The following is an 18433-nucleotide window of genomic DNA, read 5'->3' on the forward strand; positions in this document are numbered from 1 at the left end:
GCTTCCCAATTATTAGAAGTGTTTGATTAAACCTTTACACCAACACTGATTTTTAGTGATTATGAAATTCCCCAAATCTTCCCAGTTTTCCCATAGTGCATCTCTTTAATGAAAAAAAAAAGAAAATGTTCCCGAAGCAGAATCTTGTATATCCATAATTTATCAGTTTGTTTAATTAAAGAAAAGACACAAAGTATAATTTATTATTCCTAAAAGCATTAAAAAAGAGTTTATCACTGTGCAGATTATTTTATTACATAAGCAATTCATTTTCAGTGATTTGTAACTGTGGTTGTTAAAAATTATCTCTACTGAAAATAATCACAGTATATGATTATATCATTATCTAAACTTTTAGCACAGGGTTTTTCAACCTTGGGGTCGTGACCCAATGTGGGGTCGCCTGGAATGTGTTAAACATGTTCAGTGATTAAACATGAATTATTCCTTTTCAAATTAAAACACAGCACTCCATTTTAGACATCTGTGTTTTATACTTTCACTTTCTCATTTATAAATCTAGTTCCGATAAAATGCATCATAAAGAAAATAAGAAAGAGAAAAAGGAAAACGAAGAAGAAGAAGAAGAAAAACAAAATGCGGTATATAAATATCTGAGCTGGTACATCTTGTGACTTTGTGGACTAATCCTGACTGCTGTGTATTTGTGTATTGGTATTTGTAATTGTTCCACTGAATAACATGTTTGTATTTAAAAACACATTCTCGAAAATTTATTGTGGGTTGCCAGAAATGTGTAATATAAAAATGGGGTCATGATCCAAAAAAGGTTGCGAACCACTGCTCTAGTGGTTCAAGATTTTGAAAAAAACAACAGAGGTTGGATCATCTAATCGTCTTATCATAGTGTGATTGATTGGTTTTATTTACAGTATTTGACATGTTTTTCTTCAGTTTCCATGTGAAGGATAATAAATCAAAATGCTTTCAGGGACCAGTTCTCAGTGTTTCTCTCTGTTTTCTCTTTAGGGGCCAACCTGTTTTCTAACTGCACGGATGAGTGTAAAGCTCTGGGTCACTCTGATCGCTGCTGGATGCCAACCTTTGTATCCTCCGACGGGCCCCAGGGGTCCGACTACCGCAGCAACCTCCACGTTCCCGGCATGGACTCGGGTTCAGACGCAGAGGTATGACGTATTCCTCCACACTAGAGGTTTGGCCCGAAATATCCAGCCCGACCCGACCCAAGCCCGACCAATTAACTTAAATTGTAGCAAACCCGACGTAAATTATTATTTTATTGACCGTATTGCAGCCGATAGATTAGTACCGCGGTGCCTTGCGCAGCGAGGGGGGAAAGAGGGGGGGCGCACACACGCACCGCAGCCCTGAAGGTTTTATAATGACTTGACTCGAGCCGTTATCACAGTTTTACAGGCTTTAATGGAGGTCATATTAACACGCCAAAAATAAACAATCAAACACACAAAGAACCGTCTTACACCGTCATACACTCACGCTACCGTGGGAACAGAATTGTTCACTAGTCTTTTCTCCGCTTACACCCACCCTTTCCCCAGCCTCCCAGCCAATCAACACTCAGTAAACAAAGACACACATTGGCAGAGAAAGCTGCACATAACCATGATGCCTTCTCGGCCATGGGAAATCTCAGCATCAGTTAACCAGTGAATACACACAAGTGGAACACAACCAGAACGTAGAACCCAGTCCGTTACAGTATGTAGACCAGACCGGGCGGAGACCTGACTGAAGCACGCAATCGTATTTGTTCCCTGCGCTCCAGCAGCAAGTGAGGAATGAGCAAAATCAGCAAATAATATTCAGCGAATGTGAACGCAACACAACGTCGTCAATAACCCGTCCCACTACTAGCAGAAATCACTTTAGAAATGATACCACAACAATATAGAAGTGTTTTTGTGTTTATTTAAAAATAATATCAATGTAATAGAGAAAAAAAAAAAGTTAAAAATGAGGCCCAAGCCCAGCCCGAACTCGGGCCAAGAATCTAAACTCTATTCCACGCTAAGACCAAGATGTCCATGAAGGCTTTTCTTAAAGGGAATATGATGTCGTGCTCTCTGATCTGCACATTAAATTAGCCTCTGAAGTAAAAAGATTCCAAATTGAATTTTCTCCTCCTGAAGCTTGAAATTCATTTCCTCTCTGACCTCTGTGTGTTTAACGAACTCCTTCCTCACTCTCAAACATCTCCATTATGTCTAATGTGATGATTTTATCTCCCTATCAATAGATATATTAAGAGCACTTTTTCAATTTACTTTGGCCCTCTAACACACGCACACACGCACACAGACACACACGCACTCAGGCGTGCACACAATGACGCTGTGGAAAATTACATCTGCCCAAAGTAATTAGATTATCTAAAGGTTTCTGTGATTTTGAGGCGTTACTTTATAGAAAACGTAGAGACGCTGACCACTCTCCGCCTAAACACAGAGTTAGAGAAAAGCCACAATGTGCAGATTCAGCAGATGTTTTGTGTTGGAGATGGATACAGGTTTTATAGAATTCTGTAAGAAAAAAATTAAAAGTCAAAAAAGCCGGAAAAGGCCTTTAAAAAAACACCTAGCCTCACATTTATTGTTAGATTACTGAGATTTGACCGTAATTCCTCAGAGTCTTAAGCAACCTTCAGCTATCACACACACATACAGTATCTCATCCCATCACTGCTCATGCACGTGGACACTAGTGCAGGGGTTCTCACCCTTGGGGTCAGGACCCCATTTGGGATTGTGAAACACTGGGAGGGGGGGTACCCAGATGCCTTCAAGAAACTAACAATAGCCTTTGAACAATTTGAGCCCATTTCTGCTTATTTTTACCCTTTTTCTGCAACACATCACTTTTTATTGCCATGTTTTTGATTTTTTTTAATGCATTTTTGCTACTTTACTCCAATTTCTGCCACTTCTCCATCAAATTTCAAAGTCTACTTTGTACATTGTCTCCACTTTCAAGACATATTCAGCACTTATAAACCCTTTCCACCACTTTTCCTCCTAATGTCGCACATGTTGACCTATTATTGTCATTTTTAACCACTTTTTTTAACCATATTTCATGCTTATTTCTGATAATTTAACCACAATCATGCCATGCCCATTATTTTCCAGTTTAAACTAATTGTTCATACTTTTTAAATTACAATACCCCCCCCCCCCCCCCCCCCCATTCTGTCACTGTTAAGCCAATATTGACACTTTGAACCATTTTTAACATTTTTCCTGCCACTCTAATTTGCAACTTTTAACGCAATTTTGTGCTTTTTCAAATCCTATTTTTGGTCAGTTTTGCTCCATTTTATTTCAATTCAACTTTATTTATATACAAAGTCATCTCAAAGAGTTGAACAAAAATTACAGTCCATAGTAAGAAAGAAAGAACCCCACAAGAGCCACATGAACAAGCATTTAGCAACGTTTTTATAGGAAGAAATCTGCAGCAGAACCAGGTTCAGCTGGAGATTTCTTATTAAAACAATGATTTTCATCTTTAAGATGACTATTAACTATGGCCCAAATAATAATAAACTTCCTGGATAACCTTTCAAACAAGAAACTTAGTTCTGTTTGGATTTAGTTCCATGTGAACATTATAGTTCTGATATAGATTTCAGAAGATATGAGGGACTGTTGATAAAAAGCCTTTATTCCACGAGAACTACAGAATCATAAATAACATGTCAACATGTGTTTTTATGATTCTAAGCTAACAGGCCATTATCAGGGCAGTATTTGGATTTTTGAAATCACGTTTGACTGGATTGACTGGTTGAATATATCTTTACTAAACATCACATGACACAAAGAATAAAGTCTTTGTGACACTGATAGAGGCTGATGTCACCTCACGTCAAAGGGAAATCATAGAAAATATAGGGAAGAACTTGAACCCTTTATGAAGACAGAGAGACATTAAATAGAAACTTCTAAAGCTTTTCTAACAATGGAGAGATCAACCCCTCCCTCTCTTCTGCCTTTGTTTGATATAAACACACACACACACACACACACACACACACACACACACACACACACACACACACACACACACACACACACACACACACACACACACATTGTGGTAGAGGAACTCCCAATATCTGTATTTCCCATGAACACCAACACTCTCCTCATAATGGTTCACTGTGGCCCACATGCAAATGAGTGTGTGTGTGTGTGTGTGTGTGTTTGTGTGTGTGTGTGTGTGGGGGTTAGACTAATAGAGGAGACTTCCAAACTAGAGCAGTGGGTGAAAGAGACTGATACTGAGGCTTTAACCAGAGCAAAGGAGCCAGTGATGGACAGAGGCTCTTTGTCCGAGGGGGGATGGGAATGGTTACATGGTCGTCATTCCCAGGGTGGAATGCTAAACTGGAAAAGAGATGGAAAAGATAGTGAGAGAAGAGTTTTAGCTCAGTCAATTCTCCTGATGTTCATTAAGGCAGTGGTTCTCAACCTTTTCAGCCCACGACCCCCAGAAAAAAGATGTCAGAGATCGGGGACCCCCACTGTACCTGAAGGTGGTTGAACACAGACATGAACATTAAAGAACAGTCATGTGGAGACAGGGTCATCTATAAGGGGGAATTAAGTCAGCAAAATGATGGTCCATTGTTCTATGAATCTGTGATAACCACATTTATTTATTTATCTGAATAATATCCACTGTTATCCAGGAAGTTTATTATTATTTGCTCCATAGTATATAGTCATCTTAAAGATGTAAATCCTTGTTTTAATCAGAAATAAAATGGGTTAAAAGTGACCAAAAAATGGTGGTAAAGGTGATGAAATGGGATTTTAAAAACCACATAAATTGGTTAAAAGTTGCAAATTGGAGTAAAAAAAATTATAAAATGGGTTGAAAGTGTCAATATTGGCTTAAAAGGTGCAGAAATGGGGGAGGGGGGAGTTGGGGTAATGCATTTTAAAAAGTGTGAACAATTAGTTTAAACTGGCAAATGATGGGCATGAAATAGCGGTGAAAAGAGTTAAAAGTGACAATTATGAGTCACCATATGCGACATTAGTGTTGGAAAGGGTTTCTAAGTGTAAATGTGTTGAAAGTGGCAAAAATGGGCAGAAAAGGAATTGGAATTTGATGGATTAGTGTCAGAAATGGGGGTAAAGTGGCAAAAATGCATTAAAAGAGGCAAAAATATGGTAAGAAAAAGTGATGAAAATAGGTTAAGATATGCTAGTGTCTCAACCCCAATGATGAAAACCCCTACATTAAGGGGAATGTGTATTTCTAGCCCTGCTTTGTGCACGTTCTATGTTTGAAGGTTTGGTTGTTTCGTCAGCCGTGTCTAAGCAGTCTCCCTCCTTCTCTCTTTGTTGCAGCGCGGGAAAGTCTTTGTCAGCTCTTTCTGCGTGGACATGTCGGAGACTGCGTGACTTTGCACAACTGCTCCCCAACGTTTGAGGCCACAAACAAAGTGACATGGACTTTTTGAATCACGTTGTCCTCGTTGGGCCTCATCTCGCCTTACTAAGTGAACACTCAACTATGTATCAACTTGCAACACGTGGTTAAAAAAGGAAGAGAAATGTTCTCCTGTGGGACTGTGTCTTCTTCTTGGATTTGACGGCAAAGTGGAGGTCATTGCAGGGAGGGGCTACAGCATCTCAGCAGGCCTGAGAAACCAAAAAAGAAGAAGACAAAACGATGACGGCAGGGAGACCATGCAGCGTGGATGCTTACATTTCCAATCTATGTGTGCCTGTTTACAGCACTGTTGTTTGAAAAGTCAGACTTTAGCGGGGGGTGTTTCACAAAGGATGAATTAGTAGATCCAGGATTAGCTAAGCCCTCTCTGGCTGGGTTTCCATTGGAGTTTTTCACAAAATAACAGCTATGTTTCTAAATGTCGACAAAGTATAATTGCGCTTTGAATGCGTTTCCATTGCAGGTTGTTTTGGAGTCTCGTAAAACACTCTGCATTCATGTGTTGTTTACTGTCTAATGTGGCAGTAATAATTTAAAAGTAGAACGTCTCGGTCTCTGTAGTCCATACGTACCGCGTCATGTTTTCTCTGAGAGAAGTGGTCATGTGACCAGTTACGTCTCATCATGTGACGTGTAATTGTAGAAAAAAGTGTTTCCATTGAGCTTTTTAACGTCTGAAAAACCTCGTGAAAATGTAAAAAGCTTTGTTTTTTTCAAAATTCAGGTGTTTTTATTACCAGTTTTTTTTTTAGTTTTTTTTTACGCTATTTAGATTTTGTGGATTCCCAACAACAGTGATGGAAACGCAGCAATATGGAAACACTGGATTTTCCTGTTTAATCAAACTTAGATTAGGCTAAAGAGCAACGGCTTATCCAAACCAGCTGTTTGGCAGAAGTGCACGCTCAGCATAAAGCAGATCACAGATGTACCGATAAGAGACGCACAGACGAGACGCCTCCTTTCACTGAGCTGCAGCAGCTTCTCATGGAATTAACAAGTTGGAATTTGGCAAAAAGCAAACAACTGCTGCCTTGACAGGGTGAGAAAAATACTGCCAGTATGTATGAATGAATGAATAAATATAAGCAGCCAGTTATTGATGTTGACAGTTAATGAAAAGGTGGAATTATTCAACAAAAACGTACAATGACCCAAATGATTTAACCTTTATAACAAAAACACAAATTTAAGAATTTTCTTTTCATTTGAACATTATCAGAGTTCATCTTCAAATGTATCATGAAGAAGTTGAACAATTGAAGAATAATTGATTATAAGATCAAGATTTACTCAGGCGTAGTAAGTCAATATTAATTAATGTGTCATTCAATAGAGCTGTTAGTGATTTGATCAATCATTTCTTAATATTCAGACAAAACACATTTTGTACACTTAAAAATGTGAACACAGTCCTTTCTATGCTTCTCTGAGATATCACAAATTAATTAATAATAATGCCTATTTTAATTATTTCCCTCTAGGTTATTGCATTTAATTAATTATCAACAGTATTGTTAGTTGGCTATTGTTATTTTTAAAATGAGTAATATATATATACAGTATATATACATATATATTCTGTCCAATTGCATTTCCTTTAATTTAAAAAAGGTTTAAATGCATAAAAAGATACCAAATATGTAGTAACAGTATATATGCGCTCACTTTGATTTTTTGTTTCTGTCAAAATATCATGTGCTGCGAGTGGCCATAACTGCTGTTTTTAGACAATCTTTAAAATGACTCTAAATCCATTCAAATTTATTTTCTATTAATATTTTCTAGTTATATTATAGTCCTGTATAAGATTTATATTTTTATTTCCATCATAATATTAAAACAAACATTGCCCGATGATGCACATTGTATGAAATATCATGTGGGGTAATCCTTATCCTCATTGACCCATATGTATATGTAAAACATTATCTAAAATAAAGCTTAAATCTCTGTTTAGTGAAATGAAGAAAAAATAAATAAATAGAAACAGTGGAACTGATCCTCGTTTTCAACCACAATGTAAAACATCTTTTGGAGTTCTATAAAATAATTTTTTTCAAATATGTTTTTATTGAAATAAATGATGTGAGAAACATGGTGATATCAGTTGTAAAGTGAGTAAAATGGGCAACAGAAGAAGGTTAGCCTGGTGGCTAAAGCCATCCAGGATAACAGGATCATTTTATCCTAATCTGTTTTGTGAAATACCCCCCAGGACTGAAAGCACTGAAAGTGAGAGCCACACACTGAAGCCACTGAGCCCTTTAGGCCTTTGTACTCACACAGAGAGATGTGAACATGTACAGCAGAGACTTTCTTCTTCATTCACTTTGAGATTTTTCTCTTATTTTGCTGTGATAACGTTTTTTTTTTTTTTTTTTTTTTAATTATTATTATTTTATTTTATTGGTGTTTCAAGATTTTCTTTTTTGTGGGGAGGGAGGGGGGCGGGGGTGAGGGGTTGACTCAAGTGATGGACTTTGAATATGTTGCATACATTAAACTGATATGAGACGTCGAGTAGTATCAACATGTGTGAGAAGTGTTTACTGTACTCTTAAACGTTTCTAGCTCAATATAAGCTCTCCATATAAAGCTCTGCAGATGTTTGTTCTAAAGGCAGCCGTGCTCTTTGTTTATTGGGTTCCACATTCAAACGCTCACTGGTTTTACTCTTGTTTAATCATTCATTGAAATACACAACAGCCTTAGCCTACTTGGATTTTTGATAAAAATAATAATAGTAATAATAATAATAATATTACACGTTATGGTTTTCCTCATCATTTAAAATAAATCTTAAGGAACATCAGCAGGTGTCGTGCACAGGATACACACTATTGTTTATTCACAGTAAAAATCACACACACACACACACACACACACACACACACAACACACACACACACACACACACACGCACACACAACACAACAATATGACAACAATAAAATAAAGATGTTTCAAAGGAATGTCTGTTCTGCTTTATTTTGACATGATTCAGCAGGAAGCCTCATCAGGCCAGTAAATATTAGAACATTTCTTTCTCTGAATGATTATTAGACTATAGAATTTAAATATTTTTAAGCTTTTTAGAAGAGATCAGCATTTTCACAAAAAAACAGGAAGGAGTTTGTCCGTGATGTGAATTTTTTTTTGCACCATCGGTTCACAGACTCATGATGGATTCAAATGTTAGGCCATTGCTAAGAATGGACGTTAGTAACTTACGTGTTAGTTGCAGAGACAGAATGTTAGTCGTCAGGCTCTGCTAAGAGGGCTGATAAATGTTTTTATTTTATGTTCTAAAGAGACTTTAGGCTTCTTTGGAAAGATGATTAGCAGGAAGATGTGATGGGTACAGTGCAGCTGGTGCTAAAATAAACTAGCGTAACACTAAGGGCCTGTGCTACGAAGCTGGATAAGTACATTCGGATCTCTCTGTTAGCTCCGCCTAACCAAACATTCTACATCACAGAGCGGCTGTACTACGAAGCAGGATAATAACACGTTCACTCGTCAGACCAATCACAAACACGGAGAAACTGTGCAGAATTCACAATTAAGGAATAATTATATAAAAACAGGAAGGAATGAAAGCAGGAATTGATGACTTGCTAATGTGTAAATGAGTGACATTATACCATTATAATTAATCGGAGAATAAACAGACTTTACTTTATTAAGGCGCTGCTATTATACAGCTCAGCCTACATCATAAGGTGAACAATATTTGTATTTTATACATTCTTTATTATCTTACAGGACTGAGGCTTTTAGTGTTGTAAACAGAATACATTAATGAATGAATGAGTTCATCGGTCCGAAAGCGCCTGACGCACGCAGATTTTATCAGATGACTAATGTAGATCAGTGCATCAGATAAAAATCTATATGTTTCCAATAGGAAGTCATCAGTAAATGAAAGGATTGCATCGATGCCTGAATCACGGACAGATGAAGACACACAAACCCTGAGGAGAGAAGTGCTTTAGTCCTTCAACAGTCCGTGATTACTCACTTATGTCAGCCATTAGAGTTTCAGCCGCCCACTGTTTAAGGGAGAGTAAAGATTCCTTAGAAGAGCTCTTCTTCTCTGCTTCATTGTCTACTACCAAACCACAGAGTTGGAACTGGGTTACATTGGCATCTTTAACTTTTTCTGATTATTTAGAGCAACCAAAAGCAGCACAAGTTGTTATTTTGACTGAAAAAGCTGTTAAATGATCTAAAAATCAGGCTGAATGCTTCACACTAATAGAAAACAATAGGATGTTTACAGGCAGTGGGGCCGTGTGACATCATCAATCAAATGATTTCAAGATGGTGGAACACATGCTTTTAAAACGGTAAAGTAGTCCCATGTATAAAAGTTGCTAAAACGAATATGGTGCAGGATTTTGACAGATGTCATCTCTGTTCCATTTCTCTCACGACTTGGTCGAGTCAGACGACTGCGTTCCCTATGTTTTCTTGCCTTCTTCAAATTAAGTTTTCTTTTTTCATTATCATTGCCTGTGTGGAAAACGTAGCTTTTTATCCATAGAGCTTTGTGCCATAGGACGACTGCGCTGACGAGAACAAAGTGAATGGAACTGAACATTATTAAGATTATTACAACCTAACAAAGAAACAGATTAACACTCCGGAAGCAAAGTCCTACTATTTCTGATTTTGACAACAAAATACAATTATTTTGGTTTAATATGAGACTTAAAGTGTGACAAAAGTTCCTTTTGTTGCTGCGTAATGAGGACGGAGATATCGGAGTTTGCTCTGTTTAGAGGGAGGACAAAAGCCCAACAAGGAGCACGGGATGTCAAATCATATCTATTTTCTTGCTAAATGGAGACTAATGCATTTGACCTGCACTTCATGCTCCTCAGTGTCACCACAGAAATATTTTATAATCCAGTGCCTTTGTGAACACCATGCTCTAAATGAGAACAATCATTGGCTTTAATGAGAGATGAATGGAGAACAAAGAGGAAAGAGACTTACAATTACTAATCAATTAGAAAACGTGAAGCTCTGAAGAGAAACAGACACTGATAACAAAGAAATGACCTCTTCCTATGATGGCTTGGAGTGAAAAAAGTGACTGGGATAAAGAAGTTTCAAAGTCAATCTTATTACAAGGGGCGAAAAAAAAAAAAAGAAACAACAAAAAGATTAGAGGAAGCAACTCTTTCAATGTAAGAGTTATTTCAACTCTTCTCTCTGAAACGAATGTCTCTCGGCAAGAAAAGAAAAGTGGACGGAGGAAAAAGATCATTGAATCCATTTTCTGTTTCTATTTCCCACGGGTAGAACTAAACCATTCTGTCTCATCTGTTCACAAACTGTGGCCCTGATTAAAAGTGCTGATGTGAAACGACATTATGAGACAAACGTAAAAGGTTTGAACGAACTCAAATCTGCCCAACTACGTGCCCATTAATGTTCCCTCAGAGGTTCGTAGATTTAAAGTCATTTTTGTGATAATTCTTAGCTCTCATTAAATAAAGAAGTGATGGAGTTGAAAATGAAAGGGAAAGATTTGTTTGTGTAAATTGATCAATTTTCATTATTTATTTTTTTTAATCAATTTTCTTTTAATTTGAAACAATCCAAATTTTTATTTGTAATTAAGAGAACTTTGTGCCTATAGTTTTGTGTAAATGTTCAGTTCTATTACGTGACAATGATTTGAGCATGGAGTGAAAACAATGAAAAGTTCACCAGGTGTTTCTCAAAGCTACATAACAGTCAGAGCCCACACCATTGAGAATATGATTGGGAAATGAAAAGCTACGTGCTCCAAACACGAGCCATATTTAAATCATACACAGGCCAAAACCGAGATGTCACGCATTAGAGTCAGGTTTGGGTCGGGTCGGGTTTCAAGATTTTTTAATCTCTATTACATAAATTTTATTTTTTAATAAACACAAGAACACTTCTATATTGTTGTGGTATCATTTCTAAAGTGATTTCTGCTAGTAGTAGGACGGAACATTGACGGTGTTGTGTTGCGTTGCGTTTTGTTGTTCAGCGTTCACATTCATTGAATATTATTTTTCTCTTCCCATTATAGTGTGAGTGTATGATGGTGTGATAGTTCTTTGTGTGTCTAATTGTTTATTTTTAGCTTGTTACTATGACCTCCATTAAAGCCTCTAAAACTGTGATAACGGCTCGAGTCACAGCATTATAATACCTTTTGGGCAGAGCTGAGGTGCGTGTGCGCGCCCCCCTCCCCCCAGGCCGCGCGAGGCACCGCGCTACTAATCTACCGGCTGCAATACGTTCAACAGAATAATAATTTACATCGGGTTTGCTTAGGGCTCGGGCCTACAATTTAAGTAAATGGGTCGGGCTCGAGTTGGGTGGGGATTTATTGCCGCGGGCCGGGGTCGAGTTGGGCTGGATTTTTGGGGCCCGATGCAGAACTGAAAGAGGAGCTAATGAATGGAAAGTCCAAAGTGTTGTGGCGGTTTTGGATGAATGAGACAGAGTCAAACTTTAGGGTTGCTGGTCAGATGCGGACACAGGGTTTCAGTGTGTGCCCCACTGAATCTGATGTTTCATGCTCTCTGGATTTTGCATGTTGCTGATAGTGGTAGTCATAACAATAGCTAGCAGAGACCTTGGTGAACGCTATCAGTGTACAATGATATCTGGCCTGCCTAATGCAGTATGAACAGAACTGACTAAAAGAGATTCTGTAATCACACATCACAAAGTATAAAGGCCCTAAGACTTTACCAACTTTTATTTTTACAGAAATGAGAAATAATAATAATTAAAAAAACAGCTAGATTGGTACATTTGTTTTAATCATTTATTTGTGAAGCAAAACACTCCCACACACTGTCTCCAACTTATGTCAAACTGTTTTTCATTAGGAATGTATTTTTTTTATTTTTTTAAATCTGGTATTGTGAGTTGACTATTATGTTACACCCCTCCTACTTAAATGTAAATTATACTAAATAATTAGACATTGTGATTTCCTGGAGCTCTTTTTGTTTAATTAAATAATTCCTGAATTTCTCTGGATCAAAATTCTCAATGTCTTCCTAAATTTTCAGCTGTCTTAGTGTTTGATGGTGAATATCATCACTGCTTCTGGTACAAGTTAATGTCCGTGCAGAAATGCACTCTTCTCCTTTTCATTATGTAAGTAATCTTTAAATGTGTCCTGTATTGTACCATTGCAGTACAAAGACCTAAACCAACCAAAAGCTGTAGCATGTGGTCAATATAACAACAATAAGAGTCAACATCACTTTGGTACCAGGAGGAATGTTTTTAGGAACATCCAACAGAAACATGACTAACAAACCCTGAGGTTTTCTCACTCATGGAGTTGGTTTTTGATGGACAGGAGAACAATTCCAGTGCAGAGAGAGGAGTGGATGATTACAGGAATGACAGAGGCAGGTTTTAGATGGAGCTGTGGGTATGGGCTCTAACTGCCATGTGAACACTTTGCACTGACAGATAATGTCTGTTATTTCACTGATTGAGGCGAGTTGGAAAGCAAAAAAGGGCTGAATCAATGGTGAAAGTTCTGAAACAATTTAGGCTGGGGCTGGGACTAAGATCTTTATTATTACTATATTTTCTTTACAGAAGCACGTGAGTGAGTTGTTAAAGGAGGTTGAGTCCAGATGAGATTCAGGATTCCTAAGATTTGGTTAAACAGTAAATCAGAAGCTTGGTGTTGCCTCGGCTAGAACTGATTACTGTTGGATTTGGTTGGGTTATACAGTTCACATTTATCATTTGGTTTTCATAAATGTCCAGTAGGAGGTCCAGCTTTTTAAATACCGGCAAATCACACAACAACGATGAATGTGTTTGAAAAGAATATCAAACAGCTCATTTTTAAACCTTTAAATAATTTGTATAATTATTACAAAAATGTTTTGCCTTTGCTGAAGAAAACACAGGTGAGGAAGCTTAGCTGAAACACACCCCTATTTGGCTGCTGAAAAAACCCCCAAAAGAACCCAACGTCATCCACCAATCAGGAGCCAGCATTTCCCCCTGTTGAATGTAACTGTAACTAAGTAATTAACTAAATGTAACTAAGAAACTGTAACTTTAACTATGTAACTATGTATCTATGTAACTGTGTAACTATGTAACTATGTAACTGTGTAACTATGTAACTATGTAACTGTGTAACTATGTAACTATGTAACTGTGTAACTATGTAACTGTGTAACTATGTAACTATGTAACTGTGTAACTATGTAACTATGTAACTATGTAAACTATGTAACTATGTAACTTGAACTGTAACTATGTAACTGTGTAACTATGTAACTATGTAACTTGAACTGTAACTATGTAACTTGAACTGTATCTATGTAACTGTGTAACTATGTAACTATGTAACTTGAACTGTAACTATGTAACTGTGGAACTATGTAACTGTGTAACTATGTAACTATGTAACTATGTAACTGTGGAGCTATGTAACTATGTAACTATGTAACTTGAACTGTAACTATGTAACTATGTAACTGTGTAACTATGTAACTATGTAACTATGTAAGTATGTAACTTGAACTGTAACTATGCATCTATGTAACTGTGGAACTATGTAACTATGTAACTATGTAACTGTGTAACTATGTAACTATGTAACTATGTAACTGTGGAACTATGTAACTATGTAACTTGAACTGTAACTATGTAACTTGATCTGTAACCAAGTAACTACGTAACTATGTAACTGTGTAACTATGTAACTATGTAACTATGTAACTATGTAACTATGTAACTATGTAACTTGAACTGTAACTATGTAACTATGTAACTTGAACTGTAACTATGTAACTATGTAACTTTAACTGAAACCATAATATGTGACTGTTCCTAAGTAACTAGTAAATCAAAGGCTAGCATTTACCTTTGCTGGCTCCTGATTGGCTGGTGACAAACATTAAAGGACCCATCCGCCAATACTATGTGATGACGTGAACTTTGTCCATTCTAATTTCTAATTTATTAATTTCTAATCTGTGATTTTTAAAATCCCATTTCACCACCGTTTCCACCATTTTTGGTCACTTTTAACCTATTTTATCTCTGATTAAAACAAGGATTTATGTCTTTAAAATGACTATATACTATGGTGCAAATAAGAATAGACATCCAACATTGGATATTATTTCTACAAATAAATAAATGTGTTTATCACAGATTCATAGAACAATGGAGCATCATTTTGTGACTTCATGGATGGACCCCAAAAAGCAATCCCCTTTATTCCCCCTTATAGATGGACCTGTCTCCACCTTTAGATACAGTGGGGGTCCCCGGTCTCTGGCACCTTTATTTTTGGGGAAAAGTGCTGAAAATCCTCAATCAAAAAAGTTGGAGAGCTAGAAAGCGAGGATCTTTCTGCTTCATTGAGCAATACACACTTGATATTTCAGTGGTTGAACTTCTTCCTGTAAACGATGTGTTAAAAAGTTTGGGGCCAGGACATTTTTTTCCCCCAAATGTGTCTCTAACACATTTTTGCCTAAATATACTTTCTCTGTGTCTAACATGAATTTAGGAAGTGGCTGCTCACACAGCAGAGCATGGCACTCACACAGGCAACAACCCCTGAGGGGATTATAGAGGGATTCCCGAGCCATGTTTCCATGTCAGTAACCCCCTCCGATGTGTAGTACTTGTTTATCTGTGCGCTGATGCAACACACGGTAAATGCTGATGCTAACTTGAGTTTGAAGCAAACATTCTGAAAACAAGGAGGTGTTTGTGTGTGTGTATGTGTGTGTGTGTGTGTGTGATGGTAAGGATCAGAAGAGAAGATGCTCAGTGTAAAAAGCCTTTCCACAGCTTGCGTCATCGTCTTGATGACACTTTTTTGTCGTTTGAGTGGTCTTGCATATAGTTGTTCTCTCACTAATTTTGTTTAAATGTGTTATTTCATCTGTACAGGAGTCCTTCCTGGAGTCGTTCATGTCAAAGGCACATGGGAATGTTTTCTCTTTTAAAGAATCACACATCATGTATTTCTCTTCTCCAATAAAAGTTATGGAAGGAAATATGTGGTTCATTTTGAAAGTGCAGGATGTGACATATTAGACCAATAAACTCGGCACAAAAAGAGCATTTCCTGTCTTTAAGATCGATTGATGATGAGTTTCATAACAATCATAACTTTAGCTGAGGAAATCCCGGAGTATCGCAAATTTATATTCTCAAACGCCACCAAGTGGTCAGGGGTGTGAATTGCAGTTTCAGGGCGAACAGTGACGGCCACATTAGACAGCAAACAACAAAGGAATGGAGGGTGTTATAGAGCGTCCATCTTTGTGCAGATTAGTCTCACAGGATGACATTTCACGAGAGTTACAAGGCTCCAAAACAACCTTCAGTGAAAACACATTCAAAGCGCAGTTATACTTTGTCAAAACTGTAGAAATATTGCTTTTATTTCACAAAAAAATGTAATGGAAACACAGCTTGCGTCTGTGATATTCTGCTGTTTCTGTTTGGGTCTCTTTTTCCAGTCCACTTCCTCCAACCAGTCCTGCAGATCTTCTCCACCTATGAGCCTGGTTCTGCTGGAGCTTTCTTCATGTTCAAAAGGACGTTATCCTCTCCTTCATTTAAGTGTTCCAAAGTTCTTCAAATACTTTGATTTATATCACGGAAAGTATCTTTCATCAAATAAATCCTTATAATGAAGTTGGCTGGAATTTGGGTTGCATATTTCAAGAAAAACTGGAAATTGTGGAGTTTTTTTTGTGGTCTTTGGCAAACATGGGGTTAATTTGACACAAAAGCTGCAACTACAACTCCATTTTTCAGAAACTAGACATCCTCATGGTCATAATGATACCAATTTAAACTTGTTATACCTCCGGTTAGGGTAGCTCCTTCCTTAGAGGCCTTTAATCAGCCTCGGCCACTGCACTAATCACTTATGCTGCTCATGTGAACCTTTTGAGTTTCTTTATTTATTATTATTATGATCAGTGTTATATTTGGTGCTATATCAATAAAGCTGTTTTGAATTGGTTGTTTCTGTGTGTTGCCTTGAGATGGACTGGCGCCAGAGTGTACCCCCGCCTAAAGCCCATTGAGAGCTGGAGATAGGCACCAGGAGACCCCCACGACCCTGACAAAAAAAGGAACAAGCGGATCTGAAAATGTATGAATGGGTGTTTCTGTGAATACTGACTTTTGTGGAAAAACACATAAACATTTACACCATATGTAGGTTTACTGCCGTGATTGTTCCTTAACCATCTTTTCTCTTGCCAACGTTTAGATTTAAAGTTTGTTTTGAAACTGGTTTGATTTAAAAGTAGAGCATTTTTTTTGGGTAAAACACCCAACATTGACACATTTCAACGTGCAAAGCTAAACTCCGAACACACACAGGCCTTGGCAGGAGGAGCGGGGGTGTGTGCAGCGCTGGCTGGGCTAACAGAGCTGGGGACTGTTCTTTAGGACATTCGTTAGGATTTGGGAACAGCTTGCATTCGGCGTTGATTCAAGGTGCTATTCCGGGCTCTGATGGGGGTTCACCTACGCATAATCTGTGAGGATACACAAGCTCCTGTTGGGGTGCATTATGAAAGCAAGATATGCTAATCAACTTTCTCAGTTTTGCCCTCTGATTGGCTTTGAAAGGCAGCAGCAGACCCCGTGCTGAAGAGGAGTAAAATGAAGATAATCATATTATGAAAGTCTTTGTGATGTGTTGGACTGAATATACCACTGTATTGTTGTCATGGTAACAACAAAATTTGTCATACTAAGAATATTGGTGATATAACAATATGGATTTCTTCCAAAACAATCTGATTACAGATCATTTTCATCAGCTAGGGTCACTAAAAAAGAATATTTTCTTGGAGTAATGCTTTTGTATTTTTTCTAGCAATCAAAACAAAATTTTCCTAAACATGAGAACAATCAATGTTTAGTAAAAAGTGCATTTCCTCAATAATAATAATAATAAAAAAAAACCTCAGAAAATACTTTTTATTCTGTATATTCTCTTTGTTGACGAACAAAAGTCAAAGTTCAATCAATGATCCTCGAAACTGATACTGAACATGTGGCTCCTGACTGCTGCTTTAATTATACTCGAGTTTCCATTTTTTATTCATGTACCCCCCATGACAATTTTCAAACACCTGGGGATACCCGGCCGTCCCCATTTGGGAACCTAGGATGTTTAAGACGATGTTATGTAAAGCAACGGTTCCCAACCCTTTTTTGCCCCACAGATCAGTTTAATGTCAGAAAATATTTTCACGAACGGGCCTTTAAGATGTGGAAAAAAAAACAAAAACAAAAAAAGAAAAATAGCATTGTCAAGGTTAAACATGCTTTCAACATAAGATACGCCACAAAAACAAATATAAAGTGCATGAAAAATAATAATGTGGGAGCCCTGAGCTTGTTTCTCTGCTATGAGACGGTTAGACAGATGTAGCAGAGAGAATCCGATAATTTTCCAAAATAAAACATTGTTCTCGGATAATAAACAAAACCAAAATAATGTAAGTTATATATTCTTTCTGTGCAACCCGGTACCAATTGACCCACAAACCGGTACCGGTCCATGGCCTGGGGGTTGGGTTCCACTGATGTAAAGGAAGCTCTATTGTCTTGTTTAGGACAAAGTCGGAACATAAGGACGGACTGAGCAGATGAACATGTATGCAGAACATCTTCCACAGCTTTCAATAAGAAGATAGAGTGGAACATTGTGGTTTCCACTGAGCTGTTAATGGCCACTACCTCATCAGTGCTGTGTGCGTTTACTACATCCGTTACATGAGCTCACGTGTTTGTTTCTGTACCATAATGAACAGGTAACGAGCAGTCGGCCAAGCTGTTGATGATTTAGTTTAGGTAGCTCCTCCAGATGGCTTGTAATTGTGTGTGTGTGTGTGTGTGTGTGTGTGTGTACTTGCTTTAATTGTGTCCTGCA

The 18433-nt window shown here is 37.6% G+C and overlaps 1 protein-coding gene across 2 annotated transcripts in view; it reads left to right on the plus strand.

Moving 5' to 3' along the window:
* The window catches only part of pcdh10b (protocadherin 10b), a 31767-nt gene extending 18263 nt beyond the window's left edge, over positions 1–13504 (plus strand). The window contains exons 4-5 of one of the 2 annotated variants that reach the window (XM_028459012.1): positions 991–1148; positions 13398–13504. In XM_028459012.1, coding sequence (XP_028314813.1) covers positions 991–1148; positions 13398–13424 — 185 coding nt within the window. In that variant the 3' untranslated portion in view covers positions 13425–13504. Of the gene's footprint in view, positions 1–990; positions 1149–5360; positions 6113–13397 lie in introns of those variants that run through there. The other variant, XM_028459011.1, reaches the window with a different exon arrangement.
* The last annotated feature ends 4929 nt before the right edge of the window (positions 13505–18433 follow it).

The sequence above is a fragment of the Gouania willdenowi genome, chromosome 10 (genome assembly GCF_900634775.1).
Source record: "Gouania willdenowi chromosome 10, fGouWil2.1, whole genome shotgun sequence".
Lineage (NCBI taxonomy): Eukaryota > Metazoa > Chordata > Actinopteri > Blenniiformes > Gobiesocidae > Gouania > Gouania willdenowi.